Source organism: Pyrus communis, chromosome 11 (assembly GCF_963583255.1).
Source record: "Pyrus communis chromosome 11, drPyrComm1.1, whole genome shotgun sequence".
Lineage (NCBI taxonomy): Eukaryota > Viridiplantae > Streptophyta > Magnoliopsida > Rosales > Rosaceae > Pyrus > Pyrus communis.
Genome location: NC_084813.1, coordinates 4,847,257 through 4,872,858, shown reverse-complemented (window position 1 = coordinate 4,872,858; position 25,602 = coordinate 4,847,257). Strand labels below are relative to the sequence as shown.

Below are 25,602 nucleotides of genomic sequence, written 5' to 3'. Positions count from 1 at the left end.
ATTTATTTTACATATTTAATTATATTACATTTAATTTCATAAATTAATTTCCTTTAATTTTTGTAATTATATTTTCTAGGTACGCCAAGCAGAGGAATTGTATATGGAGGGCAGCTTGAAACCCCTTCAGTTTCACGGTTGTTGGGAAATTTGTAAAAGGTGGGTGTTATTTGAAGATCCACCTCAACATAGAGTAGATCCTGCGTCGGTGTTCGGAACTCAATCCTCAACTGTAGATAGGGATGAAGATAGATCTCCTACCATTCAAGAAACAAGGGTAAAAAATCCGTCTTGGGGTGAAGGTTCCATACCTAGGGTTATGGGACGAAACAAGGCCTAAAGGTTGAAGGAAAAGGGCAAGGCAAATGATGATTACGCTGCTCAACAGGAAGTGGCGGCCTCATTGCGATTAATGATGAAGCAAAATGCCTTTGCCGTGAAAGGAAGGAATCGTAGGCATGAAGAACGGGCCAAACAAATACAAGAAGAGATGGATGATAGGAATATGCAAAGGAACACTTCGAATTACACTTCAATGAGTAAGGCCTATTTTGATAGGAAATAGAGGGAAATTATGACCCAACATCAATTGTTTACTTTCGATTATACTCCTACAATGGCAGATGATGAAGATGATGTTGATTATGGAGTTTAAATTTAAGTTGTTGTAATTTTTAAATTTAAATTGTTATAATTTTTAAATTTAAGTTATTGTAGTTTTTAAATTTAAATAATAAATTATGGCTATATGGCCATTTGGCTCTCGATTGGAGATGATTTTCTGTCACAGAGCTATGTTTGGCCCTATGGCTCTTTGGCCCTCGGTTGGAAATGACAAGAAATATGGTCCTACACTATTCATTAAAATATTAATTTCTTGGAGGGCTAGAAGGCTAAAACGAGCCATGTGCCCTCCTTCTATTAGAGATGGCCTAAAAGGCATGGAATTCAGGCAAACCCATCTTGGTTCTATAAATCTTGTTCAGTCTATCAAATGCATGCAAGACTCGATAAGTTGTATAAGTGAGGTTAATGGGAGCCAACTGATAGTGCAACAATACCTCTTTTATGAAACCCTCAAGTGGAAACTTAGGCCATAGGCTTATAAACTATAGATGAATGCAGATGTTCGGTCGAGTTGGGTTTAGAAACTTGGGCAACTTGCTGGAAACACCGATGTCGCATTTCTCCAACTCAAGATGTTGTGTCATGGAAACCCATCAATACGTGCTCGATGACTGTCATCTTGAGTTGGAAAGACACATCATCGACGTCTTAGCAAGTTGTTCGAGTCTTTGGACCTGACCCGAACGAACGTCCGCATTCATCCATGGTTCCTAAACTAAGGGCTTAAGTTTCCACTTGAGGGTTTCATAAAGAAGGTACTGTTGTATTAATAGTTGGCTTCAATCAACCTCATTTTTATGGCTAATCGGGTCATGCATGCCTTTGACTAATTGAACAAGATTTATGAAATCGAGATGGGTTTGCATGAATTTCGTGCCATTTACATTCTAAAGACTATCCCAGCAAGCTCTCACTCATACGGTTACCGAGTCTTACATGCCTTTGACAAATTGAATAAGATTTATGAAATCGAGATGGGGTTGCCTAAATTTCGTGCCCTTTTCCTCCTGAAGACTATCCCGGCAAGCTATCAGTACTTCTTCCAAAGCCATTTTGTTGGAAGATAGAATCATTATTGGATCTAGAACTTTCCAACCAAGGACAAAGACTACAATCAAGATGTGCTAAGAGTTGTTAGTGAGTGGGAATGAGACATCAATGGCCCTTGAGTTGCCGTGAAACCCACTCTCTCCATGACTTTGGCTGATCTGGCTCATGGAGTGGGGGTTATCATGGCACACATGATTGATACGGCCCATATTATGAACTCTGAGGCTCATCGAGATTAGTTGCGAATCATGCACCCAGACAAAAACTTGCCTGAAGGTTTGGTAGAAGTAACTAGGAAATATCATGAAAAGGTGATAACGAAGGGGGTTAGGGACTACAATGAGATGAAGAAGATCAATAAGGTAAACATAACGGCGAATGAAAAGTCATTAGAGTCAATGGGCAAAACAAGGATGGCTATAATAGTTTTTCGAATTGAAGGTAGGGTGACGAGGAAGAGAGCATGAGAGAAGATGGTGGATCTCTTATAATCCTTAGGTTTGTCGAGAGTTCTAGCCACATCGGAGCATGCACGTTTGGTTGAGAGTCTGAAATTGTTAACGTTACGGAATTGTGTAGTTGGACTAAAAAAAGAGGTACCCTTGAAGAGAAAATGCCTCAAGAGAGCTGGCAAACTAAGCCCGAAGTTGTGGAGTCCACGGAAGTATAACTGGGGGAATTTGTCAAGGACTTGAACATGGCTCCATGAAGTTCGAAGTTTGTTAGAGTCCCGTTCACAGCTGCTGAAGATGTCTTCTAAAAGGCCCATGCTGAATTTTCTGTTAAGATGAACAAGAATGTTTGCAAGTGTTCAACTTGAGAGAGCTTAACAGACGTGGCGAAATCATCAAGGGCGAACCTCTATGAAGCTCTCATCATGATTCCGCTCGGGCTTTGATCAATCCGCCTACCTCGGGCATCCACGTTTGCCCCCACTACGCTCATACCAAGGCTCGTTTATTATCCACTCTGTCGCACATGGCTCCATTAACTTTCCATTCTTTCTATACTCTTCATCTCATGCCACTATTTCCTTTGCTTTGTCAAAGCACTCTGCTAGGGTGATGTACTCATACTTAGGCTTACACAACTGCCTACTAAGCTCGAACTCAATGATGACTCCTTTCTCTGCACTGAGTTTGCAAAATGAGATAAGCTAGATAATTGCATGGCTGCCACCACGTTCAAGAAGGGAGTCCCTATTGAGTTCAAGCTTAGCAAGAAGTTTCGCAAGCTTCAAAGATTACTGGGATGAGCTCTTACCTGATTTTTTGGACCATATGATTGTACAGTGAGCGGAGCTTCTGCAAGGTTTACCTTTGCGCGGAGAGTTTCTGTGACCACATGAGCAGGGTAAGAGTTGGAGTAGAAGTAGGCTCTTCCATAGTGTTCATATATCTCATACCAATGACAGGGATTCTAGTGGTTTCACGGCCCAACTGAGACTTTAGCCATAACAAATGCCTCTTAATATCGAGGGACGAAACCTCGTGGTTGCATCAGAGGCTTTCTATCTATGTCAGAGCTTATCCTTTTGCGCATCTCACAAATAAGGTCTAGCAATATTAATAATGAGGAAGAGGTGGGGTTCATGATCTTCTCTGCTGAACACATGAGGTACATTCTTAGTGGCAGATGTCTCAATCGTCAAAGGGGTGGCATCTATTCTAGGAAAGTCTGGATTGTACGGTGGATCAAGATGATCAACCATCCGTGAAGGTAAGATTATTTGCAGGGGAATATGAATTTGAACTATTGGAGCAGTGGTTCTGACCTGCACAGACCAAAAACAAGCAAGGACCATTAGACAGAGCGCCGAGGTTGGTGGTTCCCAGCCAAGGCACTCTAATAGTTAAGTCCAATTGTGTCTAAGAATAGAAGGGATAAGTGTTTTAGGGCTCACAATGTCTAACCCCCGCGTGAGGAGTCAATTTGGCTATTTATAAGCCGAGAGAAGTCGATCTGAGTTCTTTGATGTTGATCTTAGTGGATAGCTTGAGTGGAAGTTAACAACATGACCTGTCCATTCAGACATGCTTTTTGTCAAGACAATGCAGTTTGTCCTCTACATGGTATGGGCGGAGTATCTGCTATGCCAGTCAGTTTGAACGGCACCCCATATGGTCGAATATGTGCTGCATCGATTGGACATGGCAATTTGGCGTTTGAGTGGGAACAATTGGTTCAACTAAGTAGCCATGTCGCTCCACTCCGCTCGGAGAGATATCTTTCTGTGAGCAGAGCGAAAAGCTATGATCGTGTGGGGAACCATCTGATTGGATCATCTCCCCGTGAGGATATGTGTGACTCTATGCCCACTCCGAGCTAGTACCGGTGGAGTTGATTTGATTGTTCATAGTTCCAGGAAGGTGAAAATTATGGTCTTACACCTGATGTTTGTGGAAAAATGAAAGTTGGGCCCAATTAGGAAAAAAAAAAAAAGAAGATGAAACATTAATTAACACTTTCTTACTGAAAAATGAAGCAATACTCCAAAGAAAGATCTTTGTGTCTAGAGCCTAAGGACTACAAGATTTGAACCACTTATTTTAAATCATGTGGCATTTATGAACCCGTTCTACTAGCCCGTTAGACACAAATCAATAGTTCAGATCTCTCTCTTCAACGGTCCGGATCTCCTGATCCTTGGGCTCTAGACACAAAGATCTGAAGAAGATCTCGATTCGCAATACGGAGCTCCTGGTTGCTAGCCTAATGATTTATCATTCATCAATCAAAAGTAAAAAAAAAAAAATATCAATTCAGCTTTGGAAGAGTGCTGCAATTAGAATTTGATTCCAAGAATCTGGAACACCAGGAAGACACCAGTGAGTGCAGTCCGTGCCGCGGCGGCCGTCGTATCCATAGGCTGAAGGGTGACCATCTTTTCTTAGTTGTGAAAGTGTTGTTATGTCGAGCAAATGAACTGGCTTAGACACTGTGCGCAAAACCTTTTTTAGGACAATTTCTGCTGGATGTGAACCTCCTGGATAATGTGACCCCAACACTGGTTCTGTTTGTCCTCGGCAGTTCTCCGACTTTGCATCACCCCATTCTCTTGGACTAGATGATCATATTTTAGCACAAATAGAAAAAAGATCAGGCCAATATGTTATGGGAAACAATGCTTAATCAAGACAGAACTTCCAAATATGCTCCATATATACATATTCTAACTCCTATGCTACACATTTAAGTTTAACCTAAATGTACGTAGATACATATGAACTCATCTGGCAGTCCAAGAGTGAATGTTGGATATGAAGTTTTACTTTAGCCTTAATTAATTTGCAGTAGTAATTGACCAAAAAAAAAAAAAAACATTTTACATAAGGATTTTTTTTGGTAAAAACTGTTTATCTTTATATATTTCCTTTTCTGTTATTAACTGAAGTTGAATAAAACATTCATGAACTGACCTATAAGTTCAAAATTAAAATATTGGTTTACTAAGCAATCAGTACTATGATATACTAGTATTCTTCTTCACTTGTAAACGAGAGTTCGATTCACATGGTAATGGATTATAAGGGAGAAATTTTTGCCTGCACAATTACTTACTTCATGTGATCTGGAGAAACACCCTGCAAGAAGACCTGAGTTTTAGTAGAATCAACACTGGAATCTACCCATCTTGCCCATGTCCTCAGAGCTGTCTCGTAAGCCACCATGCGATCCATGTCTTTGTGTGTCCGTCCCTCGAATCGGACAAAATCCCACCTGCAATATTATACATTTTTGCCACCAAAACATGCACAATTTATAACAATATTGTATTTTCTACCAACTTGATGAATCCAAAACAATTAACATACTATCATATGATCTATAACGTACGGTTGTTTCCTTCCGGTATGAAGCCACCAGTGCCATGTATCAAAGACCAAGACGTCAAAGGTACTCCAAAAATTTCCACTTTGAATCGAATCGAGCACTAGCACACGCCGGCTTCCCTCGAGGACAATATCCACTAGAAAGGCATTGCGCGAGAGCATGATCGAGATGTCGTATGCCTTCACAGTGGGGGATGCGTTAGGATTAAGATAACTAGGTTGTCAGTTTGATCTCACTTGGCTTAATATAGCAAATAAAAGAAAATTTGACGACACAAGGGGAAAGCTATATATCTCGATAGCTAAGTCTTACTGGAAATTTGAGTACAGATAGGCCTCCAATCTTGACTAGGTCGTACTTAGCTTCTGGTGCTGATTTGTGAATCATGCATGTGAGAGACTGCCATTGATTCAAGCTCAGTGAGTCTCCTACAAACAGGATGCGCTTCCCTCTCAATCTTTGAAGAAAACTTCTTCCAGTGATCCTACACGTATAAATGATGATAAAGCAAACATGGTAATAAGTTGCATATCGCAAGCGTATTCATTAAGTAATCTGACTTGCAGTTAAGGTTTAGGCTTTTGATGCTCAATCTAGCTAGACGATTATTTGTATTAGGGACACAGTGCAATAAGATAATTACCAACGAGACCTCAAAGAAGATGAAAAGAGATCGAACAAACCGTATGTAAATACATACCTCGGTATCTGGCACGAAGTTGGCTGCCATCTGTATTTCTGATACTCCTTGTCCGGTCGTCCATGGTTTTGGCAATTAAACTCCTTCTCTATGAATGGACAGTCAGTTGAAGTGTAGAGAGGATAAGACCTATCATAAACCCATTTCCCCTGGAAAAGGTCACAGCGTCCAATCCCTACAACATTTTTCGTTGCATTAATATTATCAACTCCACCAAAGGCAACTTTCCCTTGGATTTGACACAAAAGACAGAAAACCAATACTGCAACAGTTACGGAAATGTAAGTCTCCATGTGTTAGAACGAGAATGTATCACTTCTTGGTTAGAACTGATCTATTGGTTTGCCACGTGAGTTTAAATAGTGGTTCTTCCTTTGCTCTTGTATTAAAATCCATAAATTTGTGTATTAGTCTTGCTAAATTGCTTTATTAACTCTTGTTTTATTTAAAGGCTTGAATTTAATAACTAAAGAAACTCCTACCAATTCAAATGAAACTCCTTTCAAAGAGATGCCTTTGTTTTTTTCTCTTAAAACACGGATTGATGAAGTACTAAATGTCAAAAACTGTTAGCCTGTTGGTTTCGTACAACTAATGAAATGAGTAACGCACCCTAATTAACCAATAAAATGTAGTACGAGATCACCAGGTATATATTCTTAAGAATAATATATGGATGTTGTATTAGACAATAATTTGGGCCACTTGATCTTTAAAAGTGAAAAAGATATATACTCGCGGAGTGGTATAGAGCGTAAAGCACGTCCTTATTGTTTTTTTTTTCTTTTGTTTCTTTGTTTTTTGTTTTTAGTTTTTGGGTTTGAGATGCCCTTATTGTTTCGTTTGTTGTAACTTCTTAGTGGCCTTGGTCCTCCCTAACATGATAAGGTTTGGGTTTGATTATATTGTTGTACATGAAACTCAAGAGTAAATTGGATTACTTAGAGCATCTTTATATGAAACTCATGATATTTAATGGCTTATGTCACAACTTGATATTTTGTACAATTTTTTATACATTTGATATGTTAAATAAAAATGTCATTCTGTAATTTTATTTATTTATTTTTTATCTTTTTGTGGAGTTTAATTGTTGAGACAACTAATCAAATTCTTTAAACACGCAACAACATTTATTATGAATTGCATCACATATATTAAAAAAAAATCATAAAATAAACTTGATGTTTGCTACCAAATTTGAAATCAGAAGCTTTTGCCTTTAATTGACTTAGCTCCTAAGAAACTGAAGGTTTAGTAAAAGAGAATTTGTTTTCATTTTTTTTTTTACTATTGTACGTTTATATGCAAGTTTTGACATCTCCTTTAGAAATACTCTTAATTTGGCTTTGATTTAGAGGGTGTATTCAATTGAGAATTTGAGAGACTTTAATAGATTTATAATTCCATGGATTTTTATGGAGTTTAATTGATTTGTAGAGATTTCATTCAATTCTCTTGAAATCTCATGGGAAGATGTGAGATTTGTAGATGCTTAAAATACACTACGAAATATTTCCAATTTCATCTAATTCCTCAACTTTCTCAAATTCTTTAAAATCAATTTCTAATTGAATACACCTGTAATGTTACAATTTTTTTTAAAATCCTAATTGAATACACCTAGATTTCTAAGTATTTTAATAAACTATCTTAAAATTATAATTGAATAAAGTTTGAATTTCAAATAACAATTTAAAATCCTGATTGAATATCTTTAGATTCATTAAAAAAATTAAAATCCTACAAAATTCTAATTAAATACATCCCTTGGAGTTTTTCTATTTAAACACGTCATCTTATCTAAGCACACCTCACTTTTTTTTTTTTTAAATTAAAGTTTTAATTCTGTGAAATGACCATATAGTACATATTAAGGAAGCCCAACCACTGCTTATCTCACCCTCACGACAAACCCACACCCACTCCCGACAACAAGGGCGATTCGTCGTCGACTCCTACTCCAGTGATCATCCCATCTTTGACTACTCCTGTCACTGCTCCCTTCCTCTTCTCTGAATATATATTCACATATAATCAAATATAATTTGCGCCAGTGGATTCTGAAGAAACCGAAACAAACCTCGTTGGTTAGGGAGCAAACCAAACCCTAGGGATCAAATTAACCACGGCTGACCACATATGCGTCCAAACCAAACTCCAAACCAAACCCTAGGGCCTAATTCCTGTTCTATAATTCACACTGTTTATTCATATACAGTGAATATACAGTGAACAAAACTTTGAAGGAAGTTTTGTATGACATTGATATTGCACCGCTTGTTTTATATGACTTTGCTAAATTTTATGGCCAATATAACACGCTTACTCTTAACTGGAGTCGGAGCCGTTGACGAATCGCCGGAGTGGGGCGCATGTATTTGTCGTGGGGCGGGATTATAGCGTCAGCAGTGGTTGGGTGTTCTTATAGAAGATAACACTTTGCCAACAAGTCATTATGAAAAAGCTCAAATATCGGTGTTGAATTGAAGGAAAAATGATGACTGAGTGAGGAATTCTTGTAGAAAATTATGAACATTTGCCAACATGTCATTATAGTGATCATAGCGTCAGCAATATTGTTTAGTTTGGCTCTTTTTAATTGTCTTGTGCAGGTTAAGGGAAGACTACGTTAGTGGTGGTTCGATGACCAAGTCTTATGTGTAGTCACACTCATTCAATTCATCATCTCCTAAAGCATTGCCAAGATAAGTTGTAAAACCACTTAAAACTTGTTTAATTTAAAGAGCCAACTCTAAAAACTAATCTCCAACATACTCAATAAAAAGCCTATAAACATAAGCTAAATATTAAATAAATAATAAAATTCAAGGGGAACCCGTGTGCCAATTAAGAAAAAACAAAGGCGAGAAGATAATTTTAGAAAATGAGTAGGTTGGGTTTTTTCTTTTTGAATTGATTGATAATAAAATATGCAAAGTTTGTTGAAAAAGAGAGTATTGTTTGAGATGAAAAAATAAAGAGACTAGCGTTAACACATTGAACTAGAAAAAAATTAACAAAATTGTTAGAGATGCTCTTACCAGCTACTGTTCGCTTCTAGTGTTTCCTCTTTGTACAGGAATGCTATCTTCAATAATACGTCATATCGATACTTCCTCAAAAGGTTAAAAGTGAATCCTTCACGTAAATGGGAAAATGATTTGCAATATTCTTTTTTTTTTTTTAATCAAATGAAATATTGCTAATCATGATCAAGAACATATATAAGGTATGCATGCTTATAACTGAGAGGTCATACATACTAACAAAAAAAGCACAAATTCACAATTACAAATTCCTCATGAGACCAATACAATTCGTTAATCGCAGAGAACCTACATCCAACCATTTCGAAAATTTAGACCTACGAGGATCAAAATGTTGCAACTCATAAAACTAGTGTAAATGCACCACGAGAAAAGGACCACTTCGCTCTCTAATAATTTTGTAATCGTCAACAAAGAAGCACGTCTATGAATCACCTCAAACAAACGTTAAAATGCTTCTTACTCAGTCCTTTGTCATGTGCACAAACCAGTATAAACACCAAAATCACTGCCTCAATTGTTAATGATGATCGTTGCTCAAAGATCTAGATTTAAGCAATAAGCCTTAATCTCTCCCAAAGGTTCCTCTTGTGAGAGAGCGACCCACGAAAAACCATATTATGTGGATTCCATTGAGTTGTTCTAGAATCCTAATTCTCATATGGTTTTGGTTGAGTGGTTCAAATTTGGGATCTAATGAATCATGTTTGTCAAATTCCATTGAGTGGTTCTAGGACTATGTTTTCATGCTAAAGTTTCATGAGGGGTCTCGAAATCCTATAATGCGTAGGCCTGGACCTAGCTGTGTCATCCTAGCTCTATGGTTTGTTTTATGTATGGAAGAGAGGATTACTGATCTAGGAAAACTAGAGATGACATGTATGACTGTAGGGAAAAACGTTTTTAGGATGTGTTAGCATTGTTAGAAAACCTATGATAGAGAAAATGTGAATTGGTACTTACGTCTTTATAGCATAGCCTGCTTAGTGAATCCTAGTAATATTGTGAACCACAGTTTTGCTTACTGCTCACACAAGCTTCAAAGCTTATTTGGGTTTTATTTGCTTTAGTACATAGGGCTGGAAAAAATTTCTGAAAATTCTGAACCAAACTAAAAAAAATCCCGATCCTAAACCAAAAAAGTCTCAAACCAAAATTCCCAAAATTTTCGGGATAAAATATAGAACCGATCCTGAAATTTCGGTACGGGATTCGGTATTGTCTACTCAATCTTTTATTATATCATACCGAACCGACAATAAATAAAATATATATATATATATATATATTATATACATTTGAATTGTTGCTAGCTAACTACTAGTAGCAATATAATTGGTGTGGTCTACAGGTAGTAACAATGCTGGTACGAACCTCCCATAAATGTGTCTATTTCTTCAACACAAAATTGTATTTTTAGTTTTCGAACATATTAGGTTTGTAACTTTTTTCTTTTCTTTTGGGTTGGTTACTTATTTTATTTTGGTTGCATGTTAATTTAACCATATGAATGATTGCTATTTCAATTTGTATGAAATTTGGGAATATCAAACCATCTCGAAATACTGAAAATATTCGGGAATCCCAAAAATTAGGAATACCAAAATTTTGGTTTGGGATAGTCTTCAAATTCATGTCCCAAAAATTTTCGATTTGGGATTCGAGATCCTATTTTCAGTTTGGAATTCCATATTGAACCACCCCCATCGGTACATCACTCCCACAGTGCAGTACCGCTTAGTAGGCTGGCTGACATGTATTGTTACCTACGTAGGACTTCAAATGTAGCTGTATTGGGGTTGAGCATCTGGAGTGACTAGGTTCCTTGCCTTTATTTATCTTTCATTTCAGTACTTCACTTTGCGAGCCTACAGAAGTACTTTGTTTAAGCGTTTTATTAAAATACTGAATCTAGTTTGAATTTCTATATTGTTGTATAGTTACGTTATGACATCATGTGTCGATCTTGAATGTCTCAAAAAATCAGTTTAATTCGGTCCAGTTTGATTTGTCGTCTTTTCGGATTTTCAGTCAAAAAGGCCAGACCCAGTTGATAATTCGTGTGGAGTTCTTTTTGGGCCAAGTAACCAAATAAAATACCCGCTTTGGGGCTATCCGCGACCCAAACACAGTTTGTTTTTTTTGTTTTTTTGGAAACCCCTAGCACATTTTGTTAAGTTTAATTATTGGATACAAAACCGACATGCCGTTTTGTGCTGCGCTGCGAGTCTGCGACCAAAATCAAAAGTACTGGCAACCAAAAACCCTAACAATTGCCATAACCACTGAAAATCTTCCCCCCTTTATATCCAATTCGTCGCAAAACCTAGCTATAATTCGTCTTCGAATCGGTCAATCCCACCGGAAACAATGGCGGCCGCCGACGACGGTCTGAAGAAGTTGGAGTACCTTTCGCTGGTCTCCAAAGTCTGTTCAGAGCTCGAAACGCATCTAGGGTTTGGGGACAAAGTTCTGGCGGAGTTCATCACCGAAATCGGACGGAGCTGTGAGACGGTGGACGAATTCGACGCCCGATTGAAGGAGAACGGCGCAGAGATGCCCGACTATTTTGTCCGTACACTCCTCACTATCATCCACGCAATCCTCCCTCCGAAGCCGAAGCCGGAGAAGGACGCCTCGAAGAAAGACGGCGCTTCTGAAGGTAAGAAAACCAAGTTTAAGGCTTTGGCTATTGCTGATAATAGAGATAGAGTTAAGGAGATTGATAAGGAAATTGAGATGGAGACTAGGGAGAAGCACTCAGGCGGAGAGGAGCGGGACGGAGAGCGTGAAGACGATAGGCGGAGGGGTCGGGATAGATATAGGGATGGAGATAGAGATAGAGATAGAGATCGAGATCGAGATCGAGATCATGATAGGCACAGAGGTAGGGAAAGAGATGGGAGAGGCAGGGGAAGGGATAGGCATGATAGAGACGAGAGGCGTAGAGATTCACATTATAATGATGATGATGGGGAAAGAGGGAGGCGTGCAGATCGATACGATAAGCCTAAGAGAGATGGGTACGAAGAGAATGGAATTGAAAGAGAAGATGGTGATGATAGGAGAGGTAATAGGGATAGGGGGAATGGTCCTAGAAAGAACCTTTCCGATGAACCCGAATTGTACCAGGTGTATAAGGGTAGGGTTTCGAGAGTGATGGACACCGGTTGCTTTGTTCAGTTAAATGATTTGAGAGGGAAGGAAGGTTTGGTTCATGTTTCACAGATGGCAACTCGGCGAATTAGTAATGCTAAGGATGTGGTGAAGAGGGATCAGGAAGTTTATGTTAAGGTGATTTCTGTTTCGGGTCAGAAGTTGAGCCTTTCAATGAGGGATGTTGATCAGCATTCTGGGAAGGATTTGCTTCCGTTGAAGAAGAGCTCAGAGGAGGATGCTCATAGGACCAACAAGTCGGTGTCCAGAGACGGACCTGTGACTAGGACTGGTCTTTCTGGGATTAGGATTGTGGAAGAGGATGATGTTGGTCCATCGCGCCGGCCATTGAAGCGAATGAGCTCACCTGAGAAGTGGGAAGCCAAACAGTTAATTGCCTCAGGTGTTTTGGGTGTGACAGAGTACCCAATGTATGATGATGAAGCAGATGGGATGCTATATCAAGAAGAGGGAGCTGAGGAAGAGCTTGAGATTGAGATCAATGAGGATGAGCCGGCATTTTTAAATGGGCAGACCAGGTATTCTGTGGATATGTCCCCTGTAAAAATCTTTAAGAATCCAGAAGGGTCTTTGAGTCGTGCAGCTGCACTTCAGTCTGCACTCATTAAGGAGCGTAGAGAAGTGCGAGAGCAGCAGCAAAGAACCATGTTGGATTCCATCCCAAAGGATCTGAATCGTCCCTGGGAAGATCCAATGCCAGAGACTGGTGAGAGGCATCTTGCCCAGGAGCTTAGAGGTGTTGGTTTGTCTGCATATGATATGCCCGAGTGGAAGAAGGATGCTTTTGGGAAAACCATCAGCTTTGGGCAGAGGTCTAAGCTATCAATTCAGGAACAGAGGCAGAGCTTGCCTATATACAAGCTGAAGAAAGAATTGGTTCAGGCGGTGAATGAGAATCAAGTGCTCGTTGTCATTGGTGAGACTGGTTCTGGTAAGACAACCCAGGTAACACAGTATCTTGCAGAAGCGGGTTACACGACAAAGGGAAAGATTGGATGTACACAGCCCCGTAGGGTTGCTGCGATGTCTGTAGCCAAGAGGGTGGCTGAAGAGTTTGGTTGTCGTTTGGGGGAGGAAGTTGGATATGCTATTCGTTTTGAGGATTGCACTGGACCAGATACTGTCATCAAGTACATGACCGATGGTATGCTTCTTAGGGAGATTTTGATTGATGAGAACCTTTCCCAATACTCTGTGGTCATGCTTGATGAAGCTCATGAGAGGACAATCCACACAGATGTTCTTTTTGGATTACTGAAGAAGCTTCTGATCCGGAGACCAGATCTTCGTTTGATTGTCACCTCTGCTACTTTGGATGCAGAGAAGTTTTCAGGTTATTTCTTCGACTGTAACATATTTACTATCCCCGGGAGAACGTTTCCTGTCGAGATACTCTACACCAAGCAGCCAGAAAGTGACTACCTTGATGCATCTCTAATTACTGTCCTACAAATCCACTTAACAGAACCTGAAGGTGACATCCTTCTTTTCTTGACTGGACAAGAAGAGATTGATTTTGCATGCCAGTCTCTTTATGAGAGGATGAAGGGTCTTGGTAAAAATGTTCCTGAGTTAATTATTCTACCAGTATATAGTGCCCTTCCTAGTGAAATGCAGTCAAGGATATTTGATCCTGCCCCGCCAGGGAAGAGGAAAGTGGTTGTGGCTACTAATATTGCTGAAGCATCACTGACTATTGATGGGATATTTTATGTCATCGATCCTGGATTTGCAAAGCAAAATGTTTATAACCCAAAGCAGGGGCTGGATTCACTTGTCATTACTCCAATTTCACAAGCATCAGCCAAGCAACGAGCTGGGCGTGCTGGACGCACAGGGCCTGGGAAATGTTACCGCCTCTACACTGAGAGTGCATACCGTAATGAGATGTCCCCTACTTCAATTCCAGAAATCCAGAGGATAAATCTTGGGATGACTACACTTACGATGAAAGCCATGGGGATAAATGATCTCCTGTCTTTTGATTTTATGGATCCTCCTTCACCGCAAGCACTCATTTCTGCCATGGAACAACTGTACAGTTTGGGAGCACTGGACGAGGAGGGGCTGCTGACCAAATTGGGTAGGAAGATGGCTGAGTTTCCTCTCGATCCACCGTTATCTAAGATGCTACTCGCTAGTGTAGACCTTGGATGTAGTGATGAGATCTTGACCATCATTGCAATGATTCAGACAGGCAATATCTTTTACAGGCCTAGGGAAAAACAAGCCCAGGCTGATCAGAAGAGAGCTAAGTTTTTCCAGCCAGAGGGAGACCATCTGACTTTACTTGCAGTCTATGAGGCTTGGAAAGCTAAGAATTTCTCAGGTCCATGGTGTTTTGAGAACTTTGTTCAGTCTCGATCCTTGAGGAGGGCACAGGATGTTAGAAAACAACTTCTGAGCATCATGGACAAGTATGTAATTCTCATTCATCTTGCAGCTTGTGTATGTGGTGGTCGCATTGGTTCTTTTTTTTTTATTTTTTTATTTTTTTATTTTTTATTTCACGTGTATGCAAGGTTCTGGTTTTCAGTCTTTTCCTAACTGCATCTTTAGAATTACAGTTATTATTACGTGATGGAAACGCTGAGTGCTGTTCAGGCCTAGTTTATGTCTAACAGTCCAGATCTGATACATGAGAGGGACATTATGAATTGCCATGTGACTTTGACTTTGTTTTTTCAGAGAGTTATCTCACCAGTACCTGCTCACTGCTTTTTTTTAGGGAGTAGTGCACTATCTTTGTGACTTCCATTTTGTTTGTAGCTAATTGCCACGGTAATTTTTCCTTAAGACGTGCTCTCTTTGTTTTCCCATCTTGGAACAGTTGATAGAGGAGGCGCATTGGCCTCCGCTATTAAGGGATCGGACCCTCATCAATTGTCATAACATCATCTTTTAAACGCCAGGATAGTACAATGTAGCATCATCGTAAAAAGCATTACACTTCTAGCATCAGAGTCCTTGTTTGTTTGTACTATAATGTAACGTCTCTACTATCACTTCCTTGTTTTGGTTTATTTTACCATGTAAGGTAGAGGACTGGTCAATGGATTTCCGTATTAGGATTTGAAGATGAAATTGCGATCTGACTACTGATTGTGGATTTCAGGTATAAATTGGACGTGGTCAGTGCAGGAAAGAATTTTACAAAGATCAGGAAGGCAATTACAGCAGGTTTCTTCTTCCATGGTGCTAGAAAGGACCCACAGGAGGGTTATAGAACCCTAGTCGAGAACCAGCCAGTTTATATCCACCCAAGCAGTGCTCTCTTCCAGAGACAACCAGATTGGGTCATCTACCATGAGCTGGTTATGACTACAAAGGAGTACATGCGCGAGGTGACAGTCGTTGACCCCAAATGGCTAGTAGAACTGGCACCAAGGTTCTTCAAAGTATCAGATCCCACAAAGATGAGTAAGCGCAAGCGTCAGGAACGAATTGAACCCTTATATGACAGATACCATGAACCGAACTCTTGGCGTCTTAGTAAGCGTCGTGCTTGATATGTGTTTCATTTGCTCCATCGGCATGAACTCGGTCGTGGTCTTGTATTGATTTTGCATCAGAGTGTACTCTGTATATATCTTGTAATTCCTCAACTAAATTTTTTTAACATCGAGGACGAGGACCGTGAATGGTAATTATGGAGAAAGTTGCTCTACGAGTTTAGTATATGTGTCTTGTACCTGAATTTTGAATGTTGAGGTCTGTTAGACTGTTTCTGCTCACACTCATGAATTTTGATGTACCATTTATTTTCTTAATGTTCAACTTGTGTCTTCCCTATTTTGATTCGCTTAAAATTACCCAGATTGGATCGAAAAATCTAAAGGGTTGTTGATAACCTTTTTGGTTCTAATTTATGGTTTTCAATGATAACGAATGATACCAACCAAACCCTACATTATTTTAGTTCCTATTTACTAGTTTAAAACTTGAAATCATCTAGGGAAGATGTTACATTCTAAGCATTCTTATGTGTAATTAGAGGTATATCCTCGCTTTCTTATCTCTCGTTCCGTGGCAATTCAATATGGGATAAGAGAGATACCTGAGCGAGGATTTACCCTTTTGTGTCTTTAGACTTTCTCCTGATTTAAAGGGTGAAAAATGTCACTTTGTAGTGTGGTTGGTTGTACGTTCTATCTATAAGTGGAAGGTCTCCAAATCTCGAAGACAATGTGTTTGGGTTAACATTTGAACTTAGGGCCGAAAGGAAGAAGGGCCCAAAAAGATTAAAGAAGGAAGGCATGCTCAAGGCCCCACACCAAGCTCAAATCGTCCATCTCAGAACCAAATGGTACTCCCCCATCAATGCAAAGGCTAGTTGCTTACAAGGGAAGTGACAACTGATGGAAATCAACCTACTCTCAGCCCAAAAACACTTTCTGAATGGCAGAAAGGGTAAAATACTGATGAGTCACTACCCTTCAATTGCTTTCGGGTAAGAACAAAGCTACAAGCAGTTGGGCTAATTCGTCTATAAAAAGAGGGAAAGGCCCTAGCAACAAAGACACTCAACCAATCAAACAAACAAATATACAACTTGCCTCTCAGTCAAGCAAATATCCAGAAAGTTGTGCTTTGTCCAGACTCTGCACCCTTTTAGCCATAGATTCCCCTTAGAAAGACATATTTTGTCTGGTATAAAAGCTCTGCTACTTTTCCCAAATGTTGTAGTATCGATTCTCTCATGTAAATTTGTTCATCTTTCACCCCGTTTTAGTACTCGATCCCCTGTAACCACAAGGAGAAGAGACCGCAAGACGTTTAAACCTTGCCCGACAAGGTGAAATCTTGCCCGGTTCTCTTTGTTTTGTCTTTAAAATCAATAGATCTGGCGTTATTATGCATTTCCCAGTATATGTTCAAATCATTTCTAGTCTTTTGACGACCCAAAATCCCATCAATGCTCAGATCTGGCTTTCATAGTGGTTTACCATCATTAAAAAGGCTAAATGGGAACCAAACTGATGACTTAACCAAATATGGACCTCCACCCTTTAAGCATACAAGATAACGAACTAAAAGTCCTTGGTCTCAAGGCATAAAAAAGAACTTCATGTGGACTTTACCCATCCACGACAATCCCTTGATAACAAGAAGTTAGAATAACTTGGGGCGCAAGTAATCGGCTTAAATACACTTGTTCTACATCTATCATACAGAGATGGCAGTGGCACGTCTTCGCACTCAGTTAGTTTTATTTGTGAGCCTCAATGCCTATATCTAAGGCCCCACAAAGGCACATTTAAGAACTAACTGTGTTCTTCTCTTGCAGCTTCCCGACAAGCAGGAGCCCGACAAACAACCAAAGTGCCAACTCCTCGGGGAGCTGTGTGCTCGTGCCAGAGACCCTTCCCAGCGAAATTCTTGACCAAACACAATGAGTTCGAATGAGAGTATTATGGCAAGTTCATTCACTAGGGAGAAACATGACGAAGCTGATACAACAAAATCAAAGAGACGTAATTTAAAAAATATCATATGTTGTCAGTCTAGCAGTGGCTGTCAAAAGGACTAGTTAAAATAGCAGTGCTATTTAGACGCTCAAAGAAGACACACTTGTTAATATTTTCTCACATACAATGGTAAACATACCTACGATAAAGATCGTCATCAAGCGTGTCCATTTTTGTATCTAACTAGCTTTTACTGTATTTGAACGAGAGTGAGAGGGCATGGTTTAATGGAATTAAACTTATCATTGTACTAGTTTTCTTTTACATCAAAAGTGTAGAGGATGCATTTTGAAGTGTTTTTTTAGAGCTTGGGGGAGGAGAATTGGTGTGGCAAGAAAATCGGTGGAGGTTGAAGCTGCTCATGAGTGCGTATGTATATGATTGTTTTCCATCACCGATATAAAACATATGTAGTTTAAACTATTGTGCTTTATTTTGTAATTGGATTTTGCGATACTCTTTCATTGACTGGATTTTTTATGACAAGGTTTTAACCATGGCGCTTTGTATAGCTTTTACCCTTTTATCTTTGTAAGCATCATTTCATATGTTAAATGAACACATTATTAGTAGGTTGAGGTTCATATCTAATTTGTATGTCTTATAGCTACTCTTTTTCATTTTAATTTTTTTACCGGCCTCGATATATCTTCTCTGTTTGGACTATCGAAGTATACTCAAATCCTTGATGTATATTACGGAGTGAGGGAATAAGTTAGTGTTGAACTCGTCATCCACAAAACCTCTCACTTACAAGTGAAGTAGAATACCAATAAACTATAGTATTAAGTGGTTTTTTTCACAATATTTTGATGCACACTTTCCTTTTAGAAGAAATTAATTACTCCTATTAAGTGGTTCTTCATTGCCGTAGTAAATAGGCGAGAAAATAGAATTTGTTTCTTTGTCTTTAAAAAAAATAAATAAAAACAAAAATAGGAGTAATTAATTGTGACACGTTCGTTAAAAAAAAATCCTTTTGTAGCAAATCATTTATTAAGAAAAATAAATACACTTAACACAAAAGCAGAAAAAGAAATTCCTCCTAGCCATTATCCTACTGCAATAATTCTTGCTAAGAAAAACGCCCATTTTGCATCATATCTAAGGGATTCCTTGGTTCAGACCGAAGAAGCAATGTCACTCGATCATTGTCAAACTAATTGTAGTAGTTTGTAGTCTTTTTCTGTCTGTGAGGATCCTACCGGAGTGCCTTCTGCTTCTAATAGGCCATGCACTAGATCAGAATCATTCTCAACGAGTCCATAAGAAGTGATCCTCTTTTTTTCATCGGGTCGGGGTAGAGACTTTTGTTTATACACTTATTTTGCTTATTTTGTATGATGTTTCACAACCGTGTTACTTTATATTGATGAACAAAGATGATGCTGATAAGTTGAAATCATATGCTTCCGTAAGTAATGATAACAAAAGCAATTGTATGAAGAAATCATGGAGGTATGAAGAAATTACAGAGATGAAGAATGAAGGAAGCAAGAAAGTATGAAAAACTAGAGAGAACGCGAGCGGAAGAAGAAAGGGTAATTGTATTGAATGAGACCAATTGTAATGGATTACATCAGTTATATCCCAACAATTCTAACTAACTTACCTAGGTGGCAATCCTCTACCTCTCTCCTTATTTCTCCTTATCATACTAACCATTCAATAATTGCCACCTGTAGCCTTGGTACGTTTCAGTTATTATGTAAACCATATTTTTCTTTGTTACATTGGATGGAATCGCCAATTTGACTGAACCTGAGGGCTTACATCTTATTTATAATTTTCCGAGTCCACATCGTAACTGGTTTTGTTTTTTATCAGAGATGCGTATAGGAGTTGATTCCAGGTATCAGGAACTCCAGCTAGACACCAGTGGCTGCAGTCCATGTCCCTGTGACCGCCGTGACCGTACACAGATGGATGCCCATCTTTTCTTAGTTGTGAAAGGGTTGTGACATTTAGCAAATAGACTGGGTTTGACATAGAACGCAGCACTCTTTCTACTACTACCTCTGCTGGATGTGAACCTGCCGGATACGCATCACCCGACATTGGTTGCGTTTGCCCTTCACACTGGCTTGAGGTTGCCTCTCCCCATTCACTTCCACTGACAAAATATTACACAACTTGAATGAGAAGGAAAACAAGAGGTTGCAGAAAAAATGTAAACAAAATGAGCATTGTGTTAAAATAAGGTAAAACACTAGCTAATTGATCTTAAACCCTAAACCAATATAACAAGGGGTATGCTATCCACACACCCCTTTGTACTATCCACACACCCCTTGTTAATTTATGTCCGTTGATCTTCTTCAATTCATCTGATCCAACAGTCGAAAACTAAAAAGATGTAGGAGAAGTAAAAAATAAGTGTGTGGATATCACACCCCTATAACAATGTTTCCTTATCTGATGAAAGCGGCAAGATTTCTTACCTGATGACTGAATTTGTGCATTTCAATAAAAATTTGTGTTATCAAGGTTGACATTCATAATTTAATGACATAACACGTCAGACCTTATAGTATAATGCGGTTACGTTACAAAAAAATGTGCTAGGGCATGAAATTAGTCTTACTTATTATGATCTGGGGAAACGCCTTGGAAAAAAACTCTTGTTTTTGTTGATTCCGAATTGGTAGCAACCCATCTAGCCCATGTCATGAGCGCCTTCTCGTAAGCAACTAAGCGATCCATGTCTTTGTATTTACGGCTCCCTTCTTGAATTAGATCCCAACTGCAATACTTGCTTAACGATTTTTTAACTACATGTTTACAAGCTAAATTTGCAAATTTAATTATTTAAGCCGTTAGCTAGCATAGGGTATTGGAAAACAGGACTTACGGTTGCTTCCTTCCGGTGTGAAGCCACCAATGCCATGAGTTGAAGATCAGAACATCACTATTCATCCACAGTTTCCCACTTTCGATAGAGTCGAGTTTAAGAACTCGACCAGCAGTTGTGTTTATTGTATCAACAAGAAATGCATTCCGAGAGAACATGACCTTCATATTGTATGCCTGCAGCCAGATGTGGAACAATACGGGTTTAGAACTAGTTGATGACATCAAATTATTTTAGCTAGGATCATTAATAACCGATGTGTATTGAAAACCGAGGTTCTATTCTAAAACTAATCAACAATAAGAGAAGTAACTCGATTCTTTATAATCACATGCAATGTCCTTTAATTATTTGATGTGTGACAACACTCTACATCCTCATACATGGTGATACTTAAATCAAATACGTAGACAACACATATTAAGTCAGAGTAATCATGCACTTGCAAAATTTATTTACCAAATAATATGAGAACCATGTCATCATTTATTCAAATTTAGCTTTTTTTAATTTTATCTATAACCAATAAGACAACGAGAACTATGTTATCATTTACTGAACAAATTTAGTAAACGTAAATATTATTCTCGTGGCTGGTAGCTAGGGATCAAAGGTGGGCCTCCCGATCTGTTTATATCTTGTTATTGTCAACTGTCAAGTTTTGACGCTGCGGCCATATTTTGGGGAAGAGATTTGAAACCATGGAATCCCTAACTAAATAAATTCCAGCCTTGCAGTTGCTCTTTCCAGTTCACATGCATTAAGCGTACCTAATTTCCAAACTTAATTGCTGGTAGACTAATGCATGAATTATTACATATCTTTTCTATTATTTTTTATGGTTAGGGAGGACCCACTACATGGACACTAATATAACTTTATGAGACCCAAAAAATAAAGAATTATGCATTAGCGTGAAGGAAAATGATTCCTTTTATCATTTTCATGTTTTGTTTATAGCCACCTGATTCAGTAAATCAACGGTGAAATAAGGGACAAAAACCAGTTGATGTGAAGAAAATTATTTCCCCAGCTAGTCCTAGCTAGGGTTAAAATAAAGTGCAACAGTAGGACAACAAATATAAGAAATGCATTAACAATTAAAAAGAAGGTAAAATAGAGAGGTATCTATGGTCTCACAGGGAAGGCGAATGTGGATAGTCCTCCTGTCCGGTAGAGTTTATATTGAGTCTGTGGATTGGATGTATGAAGCATACAAGTGAGTGATTGCCATTGGTTCAAACTCAATGAGTCCCCAACAAACATGAAGCTTTTTCCTCTAAATATTTGCAAGAAATCTTCACCGTTGAACCTATACATATATATACACCAATATTAAAAAAGAACAAAAAATTGTAGTGATTATAACTTATGAAACTAAAAGTTGAAGAAAGCATGCAGCAAAGGGTTATGTAGCCACGGATACTAAGTGGCGGAGGGTTTAAACTCTGAATTTACAAGAATCAAGAAGAAAGGTCTTAACCATCAGGACAATCTACCACTTGCATGTATATACCTTGTTAAGTTGCAGTGAGTGGGCTGCCATCGGAATTTGAGATAGAATTTGTCGGAACGACCATTTTGTAGGCAATCGAATTGCTTCTCTATGAAGGAGCATTGTGATGAAGTATAGAGAGGATATGATTCATCATAAACCCATCTTCCTTGGAAAAGATCACATCCTTCACTAGAGTACTGTCGACTTCCGTGTACATGATGGTGCAGAAGAGAGAGCACCATAAGAAACGTGCCGATGGCAAAATTATCCATGAGAGAGAGAGAGAGAGAGAGAGAGAGAGAGAGAGAGAGAGGTTGGAGAGTCTCACAATGTATGTGACTAGCTAAGGGGTGAGAATGCATGTAGTATGTATATATACACGTGAAATTACATGTTTCTTCTTATTTTTGGCTGGAGATTTTGTGGATTAGAGATGATGTACTCCAAGAAAGCGGCATTTACACTTAAGGACCTAAAGAAGATTATTTTTTCATTATAACCGGGATGCTTTTATAAATCTAGTTTTAGTCCCCAACTTTAAAACTCATTATCAATCATAGTAAATACCTCTGCCCACTTTTATTATTTTCAAATTTCTTTCTAAAATTCCCAACTTTATCATCAATTAGGCCTTAAAAAGAGGAATTTTTATTTCTACAAATCAAATTTAGCAATTTAAAATGGAATACTTTTTTTTGTTTGTTCAAAAAAAAAAAAAAAAAAAAAGGAAGACTTTTTAAAATATTTTGCGAATGAGAATTAAACTATATAAAAATTTGGCCAAATTTTTTTTGTGGTCTCTATGGTGACACTTCACTTTCAATGTAACCCTTGTGGTGAAAAAGCTATTAATTAAACTCCTGTGGTGAGTCCTGTTAGCAATTGAGGTCCAAATCCAAAGTTCCGTTAGTCTTCCGTTAAATAAAATGATGTGACTATCACATGTGGATCAGTCAAAATTAAGTTTATTTATTTTATAAAATAAAAGGACAAAAACATGATTGAATTAAAATAAAATTACAAATAAAAGAAACTTGTAAAGATAAAAAACCCAATAGTTCCCGTATTTCATCTCAGGCTCCCAGCCACCACCATAGCCATTAGTGGACCTCCTCCACCGTCACTAACCATCACCCCAATTTGATAGCACATGTATCTCAATCTATATAATGCAGAAAAATCACATATGCACAAGAATAACTTAAAGAGTTAAAGACAATGGGTGAAATGCAGTATATATGCATTCAGACGAGTGAAAGACATTATAGAATTAAAGACAATGGGTGAAAGGCATTGCAAAAAATTCAATCTTCAGGTCTGCCCTTTGCATATGAACTTCAAGAGTATAAGAAAGTTAAAGAATTAAAATTCAAAGAAGAATAAGAAAAAAATTTAAAGGTTGTGTATTGGCCGACTAGGGCCTGCATAAAATCACATTACTAATTAAAGACAAAACTGAAAGGTATTTATGCATTCAAATTGGTACAAATTGATACAAGAATGAAAATTCAAGTAAGACTAAGACTCTAACTCATGATCAAAGATGTGTTGGCATTGAAAAAAAAAAAAAACAATGGTATATTAGAGTATTAGGATTTCCAAACGAAATTACATCATACCTAAGAAATTAGGCACGACTTCACCTTCACCTCTTCTCCTAGCCATTGACGTGGTTTTACAGGTTTAGTTTCAGTCTTCTCGTTCAAGCTTTTTTTTCTTTCTATAAAATCTAATTTCAGTTAAACCCTAAATTATACTAGATGTCCATTGAATATGATGTAATTTGGATTGAAATGACGAATTTGACCCTTCATGTGATAGTCACGTGAGTTTATTTAATGGACGACTAACAGAAATTTGGATTTGGACCTCAGTAGCTAACAAGGCCCACCACGATGGTTTAATTAAAAGCTTTTTCACCACGAGGGTCACATCGAAAGTGACGTGTCACCACAGGGATCACGAAAAAAAAATTGGAGGAGAATTCTCTCCCCTCCTAATCTCTCTCCCCTTCCCTCCCCTCCTATTTTCACAGTTACAGTTTAACCACGTCAACATCTTATGTTGATTTTTTTTTTATAAAGACAATAAGACAAAAAACGACATGTGAGAAGAGGGGAGAGAAGGGGATGGGAATAGGAGAGGAGAGAATCCTCCTCCAAAAAAATTTGGCCTAAAAATTTATACAGACAATCACAAAACCAAACAAATAAACTAATAAGCATACACAATAAACAATATACATAATAAAGGTACATGAATATATATATATATATAGGTACACATATATACATATGTTCATATTTATAGGTGCGGAAATGTATATATAGGTGCATATATGTAGGTACACATATATACATAAGTTCATATATATAGGTACACAAATGTATATATAGATGCATATATATATATATATCAGTATATTTATGTACGTATGCATAGGTACACAAATTATGTATTTCTATACATGCATATAAACATATATGTATTGTTGCCACTTAAACAATTTTTTACCGGTATTGAATACACATTAAGTAAAAATCTTTTTATTTATAATACTAAAAATAAAACAAAACAAAAGTTAATAATTATTAGCTTGATTTTAGGTGATATATAAAGTCAAAGACCAAAATCAGTATTCAATCTTATACCCAAATTTAATGAAAAATAAATCTTATTTAGGGATTATAATCTAGTTTTCTAAATTTAATATATACGAAAACTGAAATACAGTTCGTAAGCATAGTATTCATCCGATTTTGCCCTCACATATTTAGTCAAATTTCGATTTTATCCCTCTTTTTTTTTCTTCCTTCTCCCTCTCTCTTCCCTCTCGCTCGATCTTGTCTGCTTTTATCATTCTCTCTCTAAAAGATTATGGCTTCTCTCTCTAAAAGTCATCTCTCTCCTCCTTTGCCGAACCACGACGCTGTTTCTTCTCACCGTTGACGTCGCCCACCTCGATTCGCCGACTCCGAGGGAGACTCAGAAATCCAAAAGAAAAAGATTAGCTTGGTTTTAATGTCTTAATTTGGGTTGTGTATATTTGGTTTGATCTCTTAATTTGTGTTTATGCAAATTTTATTTGAATTAATTTGGGTTGGGCAGAGGATGCAAATAATTATTTGAATGAATTAATTTAGCTTGGTTTGTGCATATTTCGTTTGAATTAATTTGGGTTGTGGATATTTCGTTTGAAGCAACCCCCACCAGATTTCGTTTGAAATTAATTTATGTTTGGTGGTTTTCTGATTCATGTTTGTATTTCGATTTTGTAATTGCAGGTTTGTGAATCGTAAGTTTAGCATTTCATGGCATATAGGATACGAACTTATGTTGATGAATAG

The 25,602-nt window shown here is 38.0% G+C and overlaps 3 protein-coding genes across 3 annotated transcripts; 1 reads left to right on the top strand and 2 right to left on the bottom strand.

Annotated features, from left to right (window-relative positions):
• Positions 1 to 4,393: 4,393 nt before the first annotated feature.
• Positions 4,394 to 6,504, bottom strand: LOC137749208 (protein trichome birefringence-like 43). Its single transcript, XM_068489321.1, has 5 exons — positions 6,212 to 6,504; positions 5,824 to 5,995; positions 5,515 to 5,690; positions 5,239 to 5,397; positions 4,394 to 4,740 (listed from the first exon to the last, which is right to left on the bottom strand). Exons 1-5 carry the CDS (start codon positions 6,502 to 6,504, stop codon positions 4,440 to 4,442), a joined length of 1,101 nt encoding a protein of 366 aa, XP_068345422.1. The 3' UTR covers positions 4,394 to 4,439.
• A 4,982-nt stretch (positions 6,505 to 11,486) lies between these two features.
• Positions 11,487 to 16,224, top strand: LOC137707611 (probable pre-mRNA-splicing factor ATP-dependent RNA helicase DEAH5). Its single transcript, XM_068446518.1, has 2 exons — positions 11,487 to 14,855; positions 15,554 to 16,224. Exons 1-2 carry the CDS (start codon positions 11,632 to 11,634, stop codon positions 15,945 to 15,947), a joined length of 3,618 nt encoding a protein of 1,205 aa, XP_068302619.1. The 5' UTR covers positions 11,487 to 11,631; the 3' UTR covers positions 15,948 to 16,224.
• Positions 16,225 to 19,504: 3,280 nt separating this feature from the next.
• LOC137709424 (protein trichome birefringence-like 43) lies at positions 19,505 to 22,552 on the bottom strand. The gene is made up of 5 exons (XM_068448514.1): positions 22,274 to 22,552; positions 21,898 to 22,069; positions 20,758 to 20,933; positions 20,491 to 20,649; positions 19,505 to 20,019 (listed from the first exon to the last, which is right to left on the bottom strand). Exons 1-5 carry the CDS (start codon positions 22,525 to 22,527, stop codon positions 19,683 to 19,685), a joined length of 1,098 nt encoding a protein of 365 aa, XP_068304615.1. The 5' UTR covers positions 22,528 to 22,552; the 3' UTR covers positions 19,505 to 19,682.
• Between the last annotated feature and the right edge of the window lie 3,050 nt (positions 22,553 to 25,602).

Excerpts from the sequence above, each read along its gene's own strand:
- LOC137707611 (XM_068446518.1), top strand. The coding sequence starts at position 11,632 with ATGGCGGCCGCCGACGACGGTCTGAAGAAGTTGGAGTACCTTTCGCTG. Across the intron at positions 14,856-15,553 it reads CTTCTGAGCATCATGGACAA|GTATAAATTGGACGTGGTCA; the intron begins GTATGTAATTCT and ends TGTGGATTTCAG.
- LOC137749208 (XM_068489321.1), bottom strand. The coding sequence starts at position 6,504 with ATGGAGACTTACATTTCCGTAACTGTTGCAGTATTGGTTTTCTGTCTT. Across the intron at positions 5,691-5,823 it reads TATCTGTACTCAAATTTCCA|GCATACGACATCTCGATCAT; the intron begins GTAAGACTTAGC and ends CCCACTGTGAAG. Across the intron at positions 4,741-5,238 it reads GTTTCTCCAGATCACATGAA|TCCAAGAGAATGGGGTGATG; the intron begins GTAAGTAATTGT and ends ATGATCATCTAG.
- LOC137709424 (XM_068448514.1), bottom strand. The coding sequence starts at position 22,527 with ATGGATAATTTTGCCATCGGCACGTTTCTTATGGTGCTCTCTCTTCTG. Across the intron at positions 20,650-20,757 it reads CACACCGGAAGGAAGCAACC|TTGGGATCTAATTCAAGAAG; the intron begins GTAAGTCCTGTT and ends CAAGTATTGCAG. Across the intron at positions 20,020-20,490 it reads GTTTCCCCAGATCATAATAA|TGGAAGTGAATGGGGAGAGG; the intron begins GTAAGACTAATT and ends ATATTTTGTCAG.